The sequence below is a fragment of the Solea solea genome, chromosome 2, assembly GCF_958295425.1.
Source record: "Solea solea chromosome 2, fSolSol10.1, whole genome shotgun sequence".
NCBI classification, from domain to species: domain Eukaryota; kingdom Metazoa; phylum Chordata; class Actinopteri; order Pleuronectiformes; family Soleidae; genus Solea; species Solea solea.
This window is the reverse complement of record NC_081135.1, coordinates 34,550,420-34,570,664: the sequence shown is the minus strand read 5'-3', so window position 1 is coordinate 34,570,664 and position 20,245 is coordinate 34,550,420. Positions and strand designations below refer to the sequence as shown.

Here is a 20,245-nt window from a genome sequence, read left to right as displayed (position 1 = left end):
ACCGGGCCGCCAGCGGAGGAGGAGGAGGAGGAGGAGGACGATGCTGCTGCTGCTGACGTCACACGAGCAGGTGGTCGCTCATTTAAAGGAGCAGTGCAGACACATTTTGGTTCCCAGAACGTTTCCTTTTGGGTTCCTGAACGTTCTCCTCTAGGTTGTCCTGTAGTTGATATGGAAAGTTTTCCTAGCGTTCCTCCAACGTTCGTTTTTGGTTGCACATTTGGTTCCCAGAACGTTACTTTTCTACAAACTTCCCACAACCTTTAGAGAACTTTCTCCTAACGTTCCCCTAACGTTACTTTTCTACAAATTTCCCACAACCTTTAGAGAACTTTCTCCTAACGTTCCCCTAACGTTACTTTTCTACAAACTTCCCACAACCTTTAGAGAACTTTCTCCTAACGTTCCCCTAACGTTACTTTTCTACAAACTTCCCACAACCTTTAGAGAACTTTCTCCTAACGTTCCCCTAACGTTAGTTTTCTACAAACTTCACACAACCTTTAGAGAACGTTCTCCGAAGGTTCCTAGAACGTTCCCCTAATGTAACTTTTCCACAAACTTCTTACAACCTTTAGAGAACGTTCTCCGAAGGTTCCCAGAAGGTTCCCCTAATGTTACTTTTCTACAATCTTCATAAAACCTTTAGAGAACATTCTCTAAATGTTTGGTTTGGTTGTAACTAACCTTAGGAGAACCTTAGGGGAACGTTCTTGAATGTTGTGTGTTGGCAGGGTAACATGCTGGAAACATATAATCATGTTGGATTTAACTTTAAAAAAAAAGATTAATTTATGTAGAAACTCCATAAATGCATAGACTTTACTGAGGTTAGGTACATATCCAGGGCCGGCCCAAGCCTTTATGGGGCGCTAAAATTAATTTTATTTGGGGGGCCCCCCTTTCACCACCATGTAACATGATAAATTGCCTTAATTACAGTTGTATTATTTACACCAAACCAGCGTCACACTTCTTTTTTTTTTTTTAAACATGGAGGACACTAAAGTCACAAAAGTGACCTAAATGTGCAGTAAATTAGCAAATATACAATTTCAAAATAAACCCACATCATTTCAGCTCAACACTATCTGTATAAATATATATACATTTTAATATTAAAATTGTGTAGGATTCAGAGTCACTGGATTTAACTGATGTACATTATATGACAATAACAAATATTGTTGTAAATGAATATTATTTCTGCCTAAGTATAGCTCAAATATGTGCCGCTGATGTCATTTCCAGTGTACATTTGTCCCAATTAGAGTTTCAACTTTTCAGATCAGTATGCATTAGCTAACAGGTCCAGCAGATGGCAGCATCACACTGTTAAGTCATGTACTTTGTGAGCCACAGTCACGTGTTATGGTATTTATAAGTAAAGGTGTTTGTTTGAGTCACATTGATTTAAAGCTGCAGTTAGCGTCTCTAACTGTCCATAAAAATAAATACAGATAACTGAGAAAGTCACGCACTGTGAGCGCAGCTTTGTTTTGTCCTCACAGGAAATTCAACGAATTCACAGACGACAGTGAAATCTGTTGCATTCTCAGTCTTCACACACACACACACGCACACACACGCTGCGTCTTCACAGACTTAGTATGCAGGGCTGAGGTTCCCTACGTGGACACGCTTGTCTAAATTGGCATCATGCCCGTGTGTCGAACATGCCCATCAAACCAGTTCCACTCCACCAGTCTGGCACATGCATGCTCGTCACGTTCACTGGCACCCACACACACACACTGTCCATTATTCTGCAGATGTTTCCTTTAATTTCTTCATAAATGAGTATGTTCTCACCAGAAAAGTGTAAAAAAAAAAGAAGATGGATAGATTTAGAGGGTTAAGACCTCAGACACGTTCAGATTTAACAGGTGTGACACATGAGATGCACCTTTTCTTTGCTCTGTGTGTCTGACTGCAGCTCAGAGTGCGAGCGTCTCCTGAGTTTGTGTTCACACCGAGGAAGCCGCGACGTGTTAATCAGTGTTAGACTTTCGCCGCTAACCAAACTCCCCGACGTGAAAATAATTAACAGCAAACCCTGGAAACGGATAACGTGCAAAGCCACGGTGACAAGAGTTGCAATAGATGAAAACTTTTGCTGTTGTTGAATCATTTCTGAGCCTGTGTGTGTGTGTGTGTGTGTGTGTGAGTGAACCTTGAGACACAAACAGCCATCACTGCAGACGGGATCGTCGAGCAGTAATTGCTTTATGTAAAGCACCCTCTACAGAAGGAGCTTTAAGGGCAATTACGGGCAATTATATTAGCAGTTGTTACGGGAGGAGGAGGTAATAACATTTTTAAATGGGTAACGGTAAGAAACGATTATCTGTACTCTAACACGTGGATGCCACACAGGCCTCGGCTCCGCAGGCTGCTGCTGCTGATTCAAATAATCCGGATCCAGGAAGCCAGGGCCGGCACAAGCCTTTATGGGGCCCTAAAATGAATTTGATGTTGGGGGGGCTTTTCTACTATATAGTCTTGGCACGGCATGGCACAACACGATTCTACACCAGAGGTGTCAAACATACAGCACGAGGGCCACAACCGGCCCGCCAGAGGGTCCAGTCTGGCCCGCAAGATGAATTTGTTAAAATGAATACTATATTTTTCAGTTGCTGATACCTGTGACCTGTAAGTTGTAAGAACTTACTTCATTAAATGTAAAACATAGTGGGGAAAAAAATTGGATTTCTTGTTGTGTATAGGTTATTATGCTATTATTTCATCACTCCGGCCCACTTGAGATAAAATCGTTTACCATTGCTATAAAGTACCTCCTCAACATGGGCGGAGTCATCATAGCACGGCTGCATGAATCTGTCGTGACATCATTTTTATACGTGACACAAAGACACAAACTCGGGACTTGTAAAGCAGTTGTTTTTTGTGTAACTGAATCATTAGAATCAGTTCATTGAATAGATTTGTTCACAGAATCGTTCAGTACGTCCTGGACGACCGGAGCACACACACACACACACACTGGTGCTAAATACACCAGACTCCTCTGTTAAATATTGAGATTTTAGACATTTCCTTTTCTAAATGTTGGAGATTAACAAATGTTTTCATGGATTTTTAAGTCGTTTTTAACTGATCTGCAGTTCGGCATTGTTCAGTTTGATCCTTGTGTTGGACGTCGCGCTCATGACTCTTCCAGTGACGACACACTCTGACCAATCTGTGGCCGGCAGTCGTGCACGGGTGATGCAGGTATGAAAAGAACACCACAGGTTAGAACGACCACCGTCACCCAGGTAAACCGAGGTACACCCATTCATTTAAGTGTGAAAGAGGCTCTAAATACGTTTTGTTTTATACATAAAACAGTGTATATTATATCTTTTGTAGAATTGGGTGGAGATATTTGCCGTTCACATTTAGGATGAACACAGCAGGGACTCCTCTCGGGTCAGATGTGTTTACAACAGCAGGACAATGTCGAGAGAAATGCAGAAGGTTGCTGAGCAGTCGTAAAAAAAAAACCCAACAACTTTAAAAGTAAAAAAAGGTGAGTGGATTATTTCCTTCTTTGGGAGATGGAAACACAGAAGGAGGAAAATGTCCAAAGCAGTTTTAATGGACACTTGTGTGTTTAAATCGGTCCAAGTGTGCATTTAAAATTAAGCATGGACGTGCACAGATGGACCACAGGGGGCGCTCAAGCTCTGGAATTCAGTTAAAAGTGTTTAAAGCTGCAGTACGTAACCTTTGGTGATGAACGGAAATGATGTACACCGTGTGAAAACAACTCTCAACTCTGACCGAGGGAGCGTTTGTGTGTATACACCAGCAAAGCAGGGACAGCTTTCCTACGGTGGACATTGCTCTTTGTCATGTTGCAAATATGATTATTTTGGCCAAAATAGTGCAGATATAGGTCGTTATGTGTACAACTTTCTTTTTGACGCTCATACTTGTAACGGGTTAGGGTTCATTAAACCTCTGCACTGCAACACAACAAATATCACTTCTAGCAGAGACTGAAAAATTGACCCGAGACTGAAGGATGACCGTTAGTTAAGTTGGTTGACATGTAAGACCCATTCAAACCAACGGGTTCATACAGGGGGAAACTACGGCTATTTATAACCACAAGGTGACAAAGTTTCCCCTTAAATCCTGCCAATGTTCAGCAAACACACACCACACACACACACATTTGTCTTGAATGCTTACCTGTGTTTTTAAGACGAGAGGGGAAAAGAAAACGGTCCAATCATGATTCACAGGAACCAAAACATCTCTTTGCCTTTCACCCATTTGTTTTCCTAACACACACACACACACAGACACAAACACACACACGGGTTGTGATTAAAGGTGTAACATTAACTTCCAGGTTTATGTTTATTCACTTGCTTTGTGCGTTTGTCACATATTCCAGCAGCTACTGCTTTGGCCAAACCCACAGCGGATCTTTGACCTCCGTTCCATTTTCCCTGAGTTTTGACTCTCCATCCATTTTGTTGGATCACACACAAACACACACACACACACACGCACACAGAAAGAGAGAAAGAAACACAGGTTCTGTTAGTGCTTTGGAGCTTATCTGCCAAACCCATCATCTGTGGCAAAAGACCTGCTGCCTCGCGTCACTCCATCTCGCCGTCACCTTGGCAACCGCTGCCGAGGTGAACCGCCAGCTGGGATAGCCGACCTCTCGTGGCTGGCGCTCCACACACACAGAGCTGCCACAGGGATGTGATGTGGCTGGAACTCGTGTGCAGTAGCTCAATCACAAAAGATGTTGAGTCATTTCAAGAATGACAATGTGTGAAACGACAAAGAGGTGAAAAGTGAGGATACGGTGTTTGAAAGGTTTAGTTTATGTTACAGTAAATATTGGCATGTTGGGTTTAAGTTATTTAACTCTAATTTCCCTCTACTTTAACCCTTAGAACACAGATGATTTTGGCAGTTTTTTCCATTACTATGTTAAAATGTAGTGAATGTGCAAATACAGAGTGTATTATATCCTTTTTTTATTCATTTTCACCAGCTATATAAACACACCTGAGCAAAAAAAGTCTTCAAAATGTTTAATATTTGGATTGAATTTGTGAAGTTTGGAAAATACGTCACAGTTCAAAGTTCGCTTGAACAAAAACAAAAGAATTTTGTGACTTCTGCACAATTATCGCTACTTTATCGCGACTAAAAATTTTATATAAAATGAATCATAACTTTGACTCAACAAACACATAAGAAGCTTGAATATGTGACCTATAAACACACACCACCCAGGATGTCCATATAAGGAGTTGAAGGGTTAACACCGAGCGTATTGCCGATTACATGCTTGCACACAAGCACACTTTGCGTTACCGTAGTTACGCAACATTTTGTGCAACCGATCGGGGGAAAAAAAATTAAAAACGTTTTCTGAAAGCTGAGAAGTTCCATTCCATTTCCAGTCTGGTTTTCTTGCACATAGAGTGACAAAGAAACACTGACATAGTTTTACACTGTTCAAATTTCAAATGAAAACACGCAAAATGTGTTGTTTGTGTACAACTGCAGTGGAGGTTTTTTTTCATTTTAAACAGTAAAGTATAAGTAACTGCCAGATATTGAGAGTTATTCTGTAAAACAATTTACAAAACCACTAAATTATATGATATTCTCTGGTCCCCAAGTCTCACAATTTGTTAGTTTTTCTCTTTTATATGTCAGGTTTATATGAGTTGGAATAAAGTTAACTAAAATGTAAAACACAGACGTGGGTGATTATATATATATATATATATATATATATATATATATATATATATATATGTATGTATATATATATATATATATATATATATATATACACACTTTATAAACAGTCAAACCAGACAGGGTCATTTTTGACCTCGAAGGACACAGGTGTGATATTTTAAATGATCCAAAACAGCATCCTCACTGACCTTTGACATGTACTACTCTGCAATAAGTCAAACAGTCAAAATAATTAATTGTTACATTTGATTTTAACTCAAAACAAATGTAAAAACAAAAAGGGACAAAACTGTGGTAATGGTTTGGACTGAAGTACGACTAAAGGTGCAATAACAGTCAAAGCAGACGGGGACATTTTTGACCTCAGGGGTCAAAAGGGGTATGGCGTTCAGGAGGTACATCACGAGGGTGTCACCAGTGTCTTAAACCTCAGAGATGTTGACAGGGCCAGCCCAAGCCTTTATGGGGCCCCGAACTGAATCTAGCAGGAGACGACCACTATTATTGATACAAATCTCTATTTTTTTTTAAAAAGTTAGAGGGCAGTGTAAAATCACAAAAGTGACCTGATATTAATTTACACTTTCATATTCAAAGTTCAAATGTGCTGATTCTAAGCTTGAATTCAAAAGCAACAAAAGACATTGTTTCTGCTGTAAACAAGTAAAGCAGCTTATACTCGTTGACTTGGCTCGTGGTTTTCAAAACGTGACCAGATGTGCACTAAATGTGCAATTTTCAACTACAAAATAAAAGCACATTATTGAAGATAAACACTATTAAGAGATCTAAAGATATCTAGATTTATTTAATAAGTTAATAAGTAACTTTTTTTTTTTTTACCACAAGCTATCAGGGGCCCCCCTGGTTCTCGCCTGTGGATGTTGAGGTAATGATGACATGCGTTTGAAAATATACAAGCACGGCAAACAAAACGTTTTTGTACTTTATTAAAAGACGTATTTGAAAAATTTGGCTGCAATGCACAACTTAAAAAAGGGATTTTGAGGGTTAAGAGTTGGTTTTAGGGATATAATTTGGTTTAGGGTTATGTTAAGGGTTGGGGTTTGGTATTAAGTGCTTATGGTTAAGGGTAACAAGTTGTTTAAGTTGTTTAGGCTGTGCAAGTAAATGAAAGTTAATGTAGTGACCTAAGAAGAAAAACTGTGCAGTGTGTGTGTGTGTGTGTGTGTGTGTGTGTGTGTGTGTGTGTGTGTGTCAAAACACCTTTAAACACAATTTTCCTTTTGTCAGATTTATTAAATTATCTGTGTGTTCAATTGAAATAAACACATGTGGGTGGGCGGGGGATAAATAATCAAAATCATCACACATGGAATAAACAACAGTAACTTAAGGGGATTTTCCCTAAAAGAAAAACACTGGACTTATCTCCTTCTTCCTTAAACTGTGCCACAACATAAATCCACCAACACGAGACAAAAGTAAGAAACACCTTTTAAAAGGAAGATAAATTATTGCTTATCATATAAAACGACCTAATGCTGAACACATTGAAACTGTTATTTGTCCACTTAGAAATGCAGGTACATTTGCAGCATTGCAAGGGAACTGCACACATATTTAAATAACTGTGTTATTATCAAGCTGTTTAAGTCTCTGAAAATGTAGTTTTGGGGCATTTTAAGGAGTGGACATTGTGTTTTCTGACAGGATTTGATTTTTCTGTCCTCAAATGTTGCTTCATAGTCCAGAAAAATACTCGACGACGCGTAAAAGTACTGACATCTGTCCTGGATTCAACAGAACAACGGACACATATGAGAACACTTCAGGGAAACGTTTGTCTTCATTAATTTCCAGAGATGTGTTTGTTTTGTTCGGGTTATTTTCACGTGTCGCTGTACATCCTCTTGCAGTCTATGGAGGGTGACGGTGTGTCTGGACCCATGCTGCCCACCTGTGAGTACGCGTCCTCCGGGCTCCGTGGAAGTCCAGGCGGCGTCATGCGCTTTTCCTTCTGCCTGCGGTTGCAGAACCAGACCCGGACCACTTCTTTCTCCAGCTGCAGAGAGTCCGCCAGAGAGTTGATCTCCTGCGCGGAGGGTTTGGGGCTCTTGAGGAAGTGGCTCTCCAGTGCGCCTTTTACGCTCACCTCGATGGACGTGCGCTTTTTCCTCTTCCTGCCCTGCGCGGCGATCTTGTCGATGCTGGTCGGACTCCCCGTGGTGGAGTCGGCCTCCTCCAGCCATTTGTTGAGCAGAGGCTTGAGCTTGCACATGTTCTTGAAGCTGAGCTGAAGCGCTTCGAACCTGCAGATGGTGGTCTGGGAGAAGACGTTGCCGTACAGCGTGCCCAGAGCTAAGCCCACGTCCGCCTGCGTGAACCCAAGCTTGATGCGCCGCTGTTTGAACTGTTTGGCGAAAAGCTCCAGGTCGTCGGAGGTCGGCGCGTCTTCGTCCGCGGAGTGCTGCTCGTGGTTGGCTGCGCTGTGATGCTGCGGGTGCAGGTGTGTGTGGAGGTTGTGGTGGTGGTGGTGATGGTGGTGATGCTGGCCGCCGTGCTCCAGCTCCGGGGACTGTCCGCGCACCAGCCCCGGGTGCATGAGGCTCTGCCCGGCGTGTGAGCTGAGCATGCCGTTGACAGTGAAGCCTCCAGGCTGGGAGTAGATGAGAGAATGCTGCTGCTGCTGCTGCTGCTGCTGATGGTGGTGGTGCTGCTGCCCCTCTGTGATGCTGATGTGCGCCGCGGAGGAGCCTCCCCAACTGCCCGCGTGCGTTTGGTGAGGACCCAGATGCGCGGACCTGTGGTGCAGAGCAGAGCCGGAGTGGAGCTCGTCCCTGCCGGCGTTTCTCTTCACCTCCTGCGTCTGGGAGCTCGTGGGCCACGGAGAACCTGCCTCCACTGCCGCGACTGCGGCTGCAGCTGCTGCGGCTGCTGCGTGTGGCAGCGCTGTCACCCACTGGTGAGCGTGGCTCAGCATGTGGCCCCCGTTGCTCGCCACCATGGCTCCCTGCATGAAGTCACTCTGCACCATCTTGACTGAAGGGTCCCCCCTGTATCCAGCAGAGACCGTGGTCACAGCGGTGCTGCCCGGCTGCATCCCAGCACTCCGCCGCTCAGAGTGAAGCACCGGGCCGGATAAAATCCTGCTGCTCGCCAGGTACGGACTCGAGGTGGCGGTTGCCATCCTACACAACATATATGTTCTTTATTTATTTAACCAGAGTCCCACTTTACTCTAAATCCATAAAGTCAGTCTCTATCAGCATGCGCGTAAAAATGTTTTGGGTAAATAAAAATCACTCCATTGACGCGGCGGTGATGATTTCACATCAGATTTCTTGTGCGTTCCCGTGCATTTGTGGGAAAAACTCGCTTTATTACGCGCTCCCGTGCGACAAAACTTTTCTGTCCCGTGAGCTCCGCTGTGCGTAATCCACCGATAAACGCAAGAACACGCGCCCGGTTCTCTGATCCGCGCCAAAGCCAAGAGCCTCTCCACCTCTCCTGATGAATTCTTTTAAAAATAATGAAATCAAAAAAGAAGGAGATGAAACTTTAAAGGCTCAGTGTGCGCTCCAGTGTCTCACTCCTCCTGCTCTGTCCCGTGCGTCCTCTGCGGAGCGAGAGAGTCGACCGTGTGTGTGTGTTTACGTTGTGCCAAGGCTGCGGATGATTTCTCTTCCTCCTCCATCCAATTACAAGTGGAAGCCTCCGCAAAGCTCCCGCTGATTGGACGCGCAGTCAAAGAAGAGCTGCTGCGTCTCAGAGTCAAACCTCGGCTAAACAAAGTTCCTGCTGCGAGAAAAAAAACAACACTGTGGAGGAATATGTTTTACAATAGAGTACGTCTTTAAGATGCCTCAGTCTACATAGTTGCTGAAGAAAAAGAGTAAAAAGAGACAAACGCTTGTTATTTTTGGGGTTATAAAGTCTGTGAAGTTGTTTTTTTTTAATCTGCTTTGGATAAACGTGTGTTCTTCAAAATCAAAGGCCACAACTGCGTGACGCGCTGCTCTGGTGAACACTGATGGTGCACAAACCCGGAGCAGCAGTTCCACAGAGAAGTGGGCAACCAGAGAAGAAGCACGCAGCTCTGGTGGGATGTTTCCACGCTGGCTCACTTCGTGTTTGATCGCGGTTTAAAAAGAGACTCCTGATGTTCAGAGAGAACCATGGGTGCACGTGCACGCTGCAGCTCAGTCAATGTGTTACCAGAAAGGTAAAAGATAAACAAACAAAAAATCCACTCTAAACACAGCGGCTAAATTCACCTGAACTTTTCAGATTGATCAGAGTTTTAAAAGTAAATACTTAACAGACACATGTATAGAATAATGTAAATATCTGGGCTACAAAAAAAAACTGTTTTATGACCATGATGGAAAAATCCAGGGACCACATTTTTCAGATTAAGGCAATAAATAATAATAAAAACTTACTTACTAATTAATCATTATAGTACATAATATATAACATAATAACATAATATAATATTATTATAATTCTAATAACAATAATAATAATAATAATAACAATTATAATAATTTTTATAAATTCTTAAACAGTTCATTAATTCTTTTTGGATCAATTTTACCAATTTGCTAAAGAAAAGAAAAAAAGAAAAACTTTTGTTTACTTTGAAAATCCATATTCTTCTTCTGCACCCCATGTGGTTCCTCCAAATAATAATAATTTGTCTCTATAGTTTGGGAAGTTGCACATTATTTGTTTGTAATATTGTTATTTTAGTCCAAATGTTCTGATTGGAAATCAATTTCCTAACAAATTAAATCAAAACAAAAGCTGCGAGACAAAGAAAACACTGATTTTCTTACATAAACAACTCCAAAATATGACTTAAAGTCAACTCATCTGTGGGGTTTTATGATTAAAACACACAAGATTAATACTTGTGCAATTATTATCATATTTAGTGATTTTCTTACATTAAAAATACCAAAATGACTTAAAATCAATTCATCTTGAGAAGTAAATATGTTAAAAAAAAGCAGAAACGTGCATCAACTGAAGTTGCAAAGTGCAATTATTATCATATTAAGTGATTTTATCTTAAATAGAGACTCCGATATGACTTCGAATCAATTCATCTTTGGGGTTTTATGATTATAACACATGAGATTAATATGTACCAAATGAGAAAAGTGCAAATATCATATTTTGTGATGTACTTACATAAAAACTTTGATAATATAACTTAAAATCAACTCATCTTCAGACGTTAACATTTTTAAAAAGAGACGTGCATCAAAGTGAAAGTTGCAAAGTTCAATTATCGTCATATTTAGTGATTTTCTTTGCGCCCACTTGTGCAAGTCTCCAGTTTTATTAATGGGCTGTGAGGAAAATTAGCAAACAATCCATTTAACCTTGTTAGTTTTAATTTACAAACGTTCCCATTCACAGCTGCAGACTGACTGACTGACTGACTGATGCGTGAAGCCCTTTATTAATGACTAATTACACATTTGTCATTGCTCCCGTGTCATGTGGGAGGACGACACGCGGCAGCCAGAGAGACTTATCACAGGCCGGCGACCCCGAGCGTCGCGCCAATTAGCATTTAGCTCCAATTAGTCGCATCCAGTGGCCTCAGTAAAGCCTCAGTAGACGATTTATTCACCAGCGACGACATAAACACTCGACTGCAGAGAAAACACAACATTATTACATTTTATGGCTATTGTGATCAAGTGATTATTGTTTCCACGGCTTTCTGTTTTCCCCCCTCTTCTCCTCATAAAGCTGTTTATTGTTGAGCTGCGTTTTCAGTCAAACAAAAGCTTCACAGTGTTTTCCAGTCGACCAATGCAATGCAGAGAAAACCAGACGACTCAGGGAATGCGGTAATGTTTTTCATGTGTTGTGCTGGCTGGTCGCAGCAGCGCTGGGTTCCTCTTATTTGTTATTCATGAAGGAAGCTGGGTGAAGAGGCCTTCTTATGATGCACATTTTTCTCCCTGCTCTCTCTCTCCTTTTTTTCTCCCCCCCTCCCCGTCTCGCTCTGCACGCGGCTGCTTGACGACTAAGCAAATAAGACGATTTGCTTGAATATCCCTGCGATTAATCCAGACTAACGACACCGTCAACGCCTAATTGCCGCTATTGTTTCTTTTAGATCGTCTCAAATCATTTGTACGTGGAGAAGTTCTTTCTCTTTCTCTTCCCTCTCTGTATCCCACTCCTCGCCCTCTGTTGAGTCTTCAATATGCAGATCGGCCATTTCTGCCCCCGGGCTATTTTCTTTGGTAGACGTTTGAAATATGCAAATGCTTCCAACAAAAATTGCAAAAGGGGGAGAAAAAAAAAGAAAAGAAAAGAAAAAGAAAGAAAACCTTCATCTGGGCTCCAGGACTTTTCCATTCAAAGAAACAGATGATTTTCTCTTGTTCGTGCTCTTGTTGCAGCTCTGTTTGCTTTGTCTGTCGAGGGTCGGCCTCATTAAGAAGCGAGAGCGACACAGAACCTGGCAGACAAAACAATAAAGTCGCAAGAAAGGATGACGGGGAATATTTTCTCCCTCCTCATCTGAAATCACTATCTCTGATTCACTTAGTGTCTATTTTTGAGTGTCTGTGCCGTGTTTACAGTCCAAACACTTTAGAGTCAACACAACTCATCATCCCAGGCCACTCTTCTCCTCTACACGCCGCCCTCATGGTTCTGATCAGGAGTGTGTGTGTGTGTGTGTGTTTGACCTTCAGCTCTATCCAAGTCAGAGGGATCCTTCACAGCATGAGTCCCCTACCCACAACCCCCTGCTGCGCGTTTAAATCAGAAGCAGAGGCAGCCGTGGAGATGAGAGCGTGAGCGAGAGAGAGAGAAAAGAGGAGACAAAAAGTGTGGTAGTCGGGCGACGGAGCGAGTGGGAAACAGCGGATGTGGTGTGTGTGTGTGTGTGTGTGTGTGGATGATCAAACTACATCCAAAAATCCCAGAGACTGAAAAAAAAAAATATGAGGCAATTTTTATTCTAAGCCAGAGGATTGAGGACATCTGATGTGTCTTAACGCACTTTGATGTAAAAACATTTAAAACTGCTCTTTGGAGTTTTTAGATGATTCATCGCGCCAGCGTGAAAGATGCACCTGAGCTGCACTTGATGTTGTGGAATGACTCAGCAGCAGAGAGAGAAGGAGGAGGAGAAGGAGGGTGTTTGCTTCTCTTCAGACTGAAGTGAAACCAAAAGAAATCAACAACCAACATGTGACTGAATCAGGGATGGGGGGAAAAGACTTTGATTCTTATGGCGTGTTTCCACCGGCTCGCCTCGGCACGGCACGGCACGGCACAGTTAAGTTGTGTTTCCACGAGCATAGTACCTGGTACCTCTTTTAGTACCTGCTCTGACGCGATACTATGCGTGTCGTCATCAGAGTGCCGTCACAGGAAGAGACGTCCGACACAAGAACCGAGCCCAACAGTGCCGAAGTGTAGATCAGTTAAAAAGACTTAACCATCCTAAAAACATTAATTGGGTTAATCTGCAACAATTAGCAAAGGAAATATCTTAAATCTCAATATTTAACGGAGGAGTCTGTTGTATTTGAACCCTGCCGCCGTGTTTCAGTCCAGTGACTGTGTCAGACGGAGTCTGTGCTCCGGTCATGGAGGAAGCGCTGAACAAATAGTTTTGCTGAACTGATTCTAATGATTCAGTTACACTGAAAACAACAGCTTTACAAGTCACTAGTCAGTCACAAGTGTTTCAACGTCAAGCGGGCCTTTAGCAGTTCCTCCAGGACCAGCACCAGATCCCCGAACAAGGTTCCTGCATGTCGAGATAACTAGAATGAGATAAAACTAGGGAAGGTGACGGTACCACTTTTTTTATGTCCGCAAAATAATAAATAAAAAAATCTACCGACACCGACAAGCTGTTAACGACACATTAGTGCCGAGTCATTCCAAAGACATCGTTCTCCAACTGTGTAACAAATATTGTTCTCTCCAAAAAAGAAATAAACAGCACCAAACATGACTCTTTGCTGATTTATATTTACATTACTACAGGCAAATACACGGTATTTTTGTATTGTATCGGGCTTCACATTTGTATCTGTCTGATACCTGATCCACTGATCGGACAGATAACAATTCCCATCCCTCCAAACCACCTCTTTAAAACCTCAAAAAAGTGAGATGAAGAGAGGATGTTGTGTTTACCGCAGTGAAACAAATGTCACATATAAAACCTCCCGCTGTGACGTAAATGGCGACAATTAATGGACAGAAGCACCAGTTTTTACATTAGTTTACATTGTTTTATGCATTTATGCGACGTACAGCACTTTGGTCGACTCGGCTGTTTTTAAACGTTTTAAACAGAAACACACTTGGACAGGAGTGGCGTTCCCGACTGGAAACTGAATTTGTGGAGTTCACCACAGTTAAGGTCCGCAGAGAACATCAACATCAACGTTGTTTTTCTATTTTGCCAAGACACGAGGGCTGCCGGTCGTCTGCTGCTGCCTCATGTGGAAAGTTTGTGTCACTGCCTTCAAAATAAAAGCCTAAGGATGGACACACCGTGCCACTGCTTTTTTTACAGTAGGACATAACTCGTTATCTTTTACATGAACATTCACAGTCAAACAACTTCCAAAACCAATGAATACCTACTGCAAACACGATGAAGGACACAGAGAAAATTACGCCAACCATAACGAAGAATAATTTCAGTGTGTTACTCACTTAATAGTCAAATTCGAAGTAGAAAAACTGCTGTTTTTTTACAATTTGCTGAAGTCAAACTAACCGGCAACTGTTTCTACAAGAAGTGAAGTGGTGAATCCAATCCAATCCAATCCACCTTTTCTTTTGTAAAGCACTTTAAAACAACCACAGTGAACCAACGTGCTGTACAGAAGAATAAAGAAAACACGCAATAATTAAAGGCACAATAGACTGACTCCACTGCTCTCAAATCACATCAAGGAAATGATCGTACAGGTACGATAGTTGTCGCACATCTGGCAACAGTGATGCCTCATTCAACCGCACAGTCCTGAAATATGATGAAGTCTATGAGGTGTATTAATTCTAAAGCAACATCTGGGCCACCCTGGAGGAAAACTCAGAAAACATTGGACTCCTGGGCTTTGTTGCGTTCACATCAAGTCATGACATACACACGTCTGTCAGTATCGATACTGGATTAAAAAGGACAGGAAGCGTTCGAGTTTTTAATTTCCTCTCCGCTTCTGTTAAAGCCCCATGATCTGAAATGGAAATACATCGACACATAATGAGATTTCATCCACGTCCCCTCTGTCTCTCTCTCTCTCTCTCTCGAACGTTCCCCCCGCAAAACAGCAACGACAGAGAAATGTATTCAGGAAATACCTGCAGCTCTGCAGCCTGTGGCTACACGGACAACTGCAGCCCTGTGCCCGGGCGCAGGCCCGAGCCAAGTCAAACAGCCGCTCGTCCCTGAAGACCTGGTCTGGCCGAGTCTGGCCGGCCCCGAGCCTTTCATGAATGGACAGATTTCTCCAAGGCCCACGTGGTTATAAAGGCTCTCTGTAGCTGAGATGATTTCTCAGGTGGCTGCGGAGGGGAAAGGAGGAAGTATCAGATACTGAAATATTAAGTGACCTCTGATACAAAAACGGCAGAACGGATTGTGGCGTTTCAACTCACGGGAGATTATGTGCCGCAATGTGAAGTGGAGTGTTTTCATTGTAATCTCCAATTATGGATAATGACTGTATCATTTACAGCTTGCCTCTCTCGTGTGTCTTTATCGGAAGCACGATGTTTGTGCACGAGTTAAAAATACAAACCAACCTGTGATAAAAAAAAAAAAAAAAAAAAAGAAGTGGCAGAATTTATAATGAGCAATTTGAGAGTGGCGTAACAAAAGAACACTTCTGAGCATGTGAGGGGTTTCAGCACCAGGCAGGACTGTGTGCATCAGCCCACACGTCAATCAAGACACCTTACGCCGGCATCTAATTAAATAAACACAGAGAATACCTCGAGACGCAGCAGGGTCAGCGGTGCCATGCCGCTCTGGAGGTAACGCTTATTCACTGCACAGTCAGGAAGGTTTGCACACTTCACGGGCTTCACATCCCATCACATGCTCCCCCAGGGAGGGAGGGAGGCTGCATATTTTTAGTTTCACTTTTTAAAATTTCACCGATTTTTTACCGGCGCGTTAAAGCCAGTGTCGCAATTAAGGACAAGCTAACCGACGGACTAATTATACATTCAGAACTGATGAAGGATAAAATCACATCTTTCCGCGGACGTGTTAATTCACAGTTCACCACTATATAATGAGCCACAATTAGCCAGGAATAAAAGAGTAAGTAAGGCCTCATCCACACAGAAACACAACTTTCCCCGTTTTTTTTCTTCTTATTTTGTTCTTAAAAAGTTTTCCATGAACATGTCTTCGTTCCAAAACGACCCTTAAACACTGTAGTACATGTGCCAGACCTGTATGTGGCACTGTCAGAGAAACAGAGACAGAACAAACGACTAAGTCAATAAAAATAAAGCAAATAGACCAAACAAACACCAAAGATGGCAACAGTGAATACAAGATCCAGACATCATCATTTCCCCAAATTTGCATATTGGTTGCATATATAAGAATGCAGTTTACGTTTTCAGACTTTTTCTGTCTGTTTCTCCAAATATAGCATTTCTTAAGACTCCCAAAACAGTCTTGTGTGTTTGGGTAACCGTTGAGTCTTTTTAAAAATGTTGATCAGATTGATAAATGTTTCATAATTTTACCCTCAGCAGCTACATTTCAGTGCAGCTGAGCAAACTTTGACCCCTAAGTTGTTTCCTGGTCACACCACAAGATATTCAGCCCAATAATCCGCTCTCCTACTAGCTGTGGCAAGATGAGGCTAAACAGCCCATGATCGGCAAATCAAAAGTCTCTAAATCAGCGTTTCTATCAAGTGGAAAGGTTTGCTTTGGTCCAGTACGCAACGTGGTTCTTCTGGGTTTCCATTAGGAAAAGTACCAAAATAACTAGCCCCAGACGTTCCATTCTTTGGCACCCTTTCCTTGGACTACCACAGTAAATTCAGGGTGGAAGGAATGGATCTTTAACTGTCATTATACACCCGAAATTGGAAGGTCAGATGGAGGGTCCAAATCAGTCACGAAAACGACCAAGAAGAGTCTACATGGCCATATAAGTGTAAAATGTTAAAAATCACATTCATCTGGGACCTTCCAACTCCTGCCTTCCAACTCCTGCCGTCACAAGAACATTTACATCAATTGGTGGCACTCAAATTAATTAAATGAATTTAAACTCAAAAATAAGAAGATATGTGAAGATAATTTCACATAACTTTCTAACTTCTAGGTTTTCAGTGTGCCAGTATATGGATCTGTGTGTGTGAACACACCCATGACGTGGGGGCCTGCTGTAGGTTTCACCACATCATTCATCATTCACAGAGCCAGAGCGCTCAAACTTTCCCCGCGACTGTAAATAACCGCAAACACGACCGAGACTCCCGCTCACACAGAGGCAGAGTGAATCAGAATCAGGGCTTTAACTTTAACCTGCGCTACATTCTCATTCTAGAGGGAATGTCCTGCAGATCCAGCATCTCCTCTTGCATCATCAGACCCGGGCGCTAAACAGTGCACGAGCAGGATCAGAGACGACCTTGGCACGCATGAAAACACAGCCCACTTCAACATCTCTCTTTCATGTACATTATCAAAGACCTTTTCCACCCGCACCCCCCCTCTCCTCCGCGGACCAAAGGCTACTATTGTTTTTGTTGTTGTTATTGATATTGTTTTCCATCCTTATAACACAAAGCAGTCTGACCATGACTCTGATGCTAATGCGGAGGTGGAGAGGGTGTTTTAATGAGCAGAGGAGTAGATCAGAGGGGCTCAGGAGGGTTACACAGCGCCAATAGGTAACAGTGAACATCAAAAACACACCTCGTACTTACGCTTTTACACCAGCCGTGACCCTACAACACCAGAGAGAGGATGTAACAAGGAAATGATGAGGTTGTACTGCACAGAAGTACAGAAAATACAGCTGAGGGAGAGAGCATCAACTGCTGCTGCAGTTTAATCCAGCTAAGGCCGTAGTCTGACTAAGACAGGCAATCGGACGGAAATCGATTTATTGGCCGTGTACGTCTGACTCCGCCTCCGCAGGTGTTGCTATATCCCTCTTTAAGCTAGTGCGTATTGACTCAGTTTATAGTGAACGGCCAGATGGATGGTTCTGTGGTTCTATATGTTTAGTATCTGCTGTAATCTTAATACAAATTAAATGGAAAATTACTCTCGTGGTTGCCGTGCTGTCCGAAGAAAGACGCCGCCACTGCAATTTTTACACCATGGACATGAGGAAATGTTGATAATCAGACTATGAATCGCATTATCCAGATATGTTAGTCTGACTAAGGCTAGCTCAACTAGACTTTAGTTGGACTAACGTTTATTAAGAAGACCAAATTGTTGTCTTAATCTGTCTTTTAACATTCATGTAAATGCATGTGAGTGAAAATGTTTCTTAAAATATATTCTGATACCTAACATCAACCTAGAGTTTGTCAGTAAACTGAATTCTCTTTATTCAAACAAAAAATTAAAAAATTCTGCATAACTGCAAACATGGCAGCTAAGAATCAGCCTCTCTCAACTTGTACTGTTCTCTTAAGATGTCTAAATGACCAAAAAACAACAGTAAAAGTGAATTCTCTAGCAAATAGCAGCTAACAAATTCTTCTTCTTGCTCTGGTTGTAGCGCATGTATGTACATTGGGAGAGAAAACAGCCAAACAATATAATCCAGTGAGCAGACAAGGTCATACACAGCAAAGCAATTCAAACCAAGCAAACAAATCAGGCAAGGGCAAGGCAAAAAGCCAAAAACAAGAAAAAATACAAACCAGGTTGAAGATGAAAACTCCTGAAACTGAAACTCCTGCAAGAGCGACAGACAGTAGAGGAAACTGAGAGAAGAAACAAATGTGGCAGAGACATGTGGTGCATGCTGGAGTATATGGACACAGGTTGACTGGGTGCCAACAACAGGGACAGGAAGTGGGTGTGGCCAGGTAAATGGAGGGAAAACTAAATAACAAAGAGCGGGAACAGGAAGTGAGGCACAGGTGAGCCATGAAAACAAAAGCAGGAACTGCAAAGAACCACACATGATAAAGACAGAGCCCTTGAGGGAAAAGAAATAGAAATAGTTATTTTTGCACTTACACAAATTAGTGACAGTGAATTTGACCTCTGAATTTAACCCATACTTTTTACACAAGCAATGGGGATTGCTTGTGTTCCCATCCTGGGAAATGAACTAGCGACCCTCTGGTTACAAGCCTGATTCCATAATTTATAAATAAGAAGAACTGTCAGGAGTGGGATTCGAACCCACGCCTCTATTCAGAGACCAGAAGCCCCATGATGAGGAAGGTATATCACCTTGAGTCTGGCGCCTTAGACCGCTCGGCCACCCTGACACATCCCCAAGCACAGGTATTTATACTGTTGAATTACAGCTGAGGAAAGAAGGGACGATGAGGCTAATATGAACTGTACCTTTATATTTTAATATAAATATTTTAAATATGAAAATGACCAAAACAACATGAGGCAAAATGCAGCTGCCATGCTCATGATCCTTCTGCTCCTCACATGCAGGTTTACATTCTCCCAGCAATCAGACAACCATCCATTCATACATTCATCCAACAATTAATGCGTCCATCCATTCATCTATTTATCTAACAATCCATCTATTCTTCTGTCATCTATCCGTCATCCATCTATTTATCTAACAATCCATCCATGTGTCTATACATCCATCCATTCGTCCGTCCATCCATCTATCCATACATACATACATACATTCAGCCAACAATTAATCCGTCCATCCATCTATTTAACAATCCATCTATCCGTCTGTCATCCATCCATCCATTCATCCATCAATCCATACACCCAATTTATCTGTCCGTCTATCATCCATCCATCATCCATCTATTTATCTAACAATCCATCCATGTGTCTATACATCCATCCATTCATCCATCCATCTATCCATACATACATACATTCATCCAACAATCCATCCATCCATCCATCTGATCCATCCGTATGTACATCAATCCACCATCCATTTATACATACATATATTCATCTTTCCATCCATCCATCCATTTATCCAACAATACATCCATTCACACACAAATCAAATCTCCTTACATGAAGTTTCCAGTTCATTAAAAAAAAAATGCTAATAATTGCAGTGAATCGACAGAAATAAATCCGCGCAGTCACAGCAGGTGAATGATGTCTGAACGCTGGCGTAGTTTATCTTTAACGCTTGCTTTTCTCTCAGCTGCTGTGTAATCATGGTGGAAAAAGGAAGAGAACTTATCAATAGTCAACCAGGTTAGATTTCAATACAGGGAGAGCAGGCAGATGGGAGGAGGAAGAAGAAAAGAGTTGTTTACCTTTCCTCCCCTTCCTGATGGAGGGGGATTCATTA

The 20,245-nt window shown here is 42.1% G+C and overlaps 1 protein-coding gene and 1 non-coding gene across 2 annotated transcripts; both read right to left on the bottom strand.

Moving 5' to 3' along the window:
* Positions 1–6,968: 6,968 nt before the first annotated feature.
* pou3f3a (POU class 3 homeobox 3a) lies at positions 6,969–18,726 on the bottom strand. The gene is made up of 3 exons (XM_058654713.1): positions 18,636–18,726; positions 15,082–15,285; positions 6,969–9,513 (listed from the first exon to the last, which is right to left on the bottom strand). Exon 3 carries the CDS (start codon positions 8,912–8,914, stop codon positions 7,604–7,606), a length of 1,311 nt encoding a protein of 436 aa, XP_058510696.1. The 5' UTR covers positions 8,915–9,513; positions 15,082–15,285; positions 18,636–18,726; the 3' UTR covers positions 6,969–7,603.
* A 378-nt stretch (positions 18,727–19,104) lies between these two features.
* On the bottom strand, positions 19,105–19,214 carry trnal-caa (transfer RNA leucine (anticodon CAA)). The gene is made up of 2 exons: positions 19,177–19,214; positions 19,105–19,150 (listed from the first exon to the last, which is right to left on the bottom strand). It is a non-coding gene; the product is annotated as a tRNA-Leu (tRNA).
* Positions 19,215–20,245: the final 1,031 nt, after the last annotated feature.

Bases quoted from the DNA above. Each gene is read 5' to 3' on its own strand.
- pou3f3a (XM_058654713.1), bottom strand. From the start codon at position 8,914: ATGTTGTGTAGGATGGCAACCGCCACCTCGAGTCCGTACCTGGCGAGC.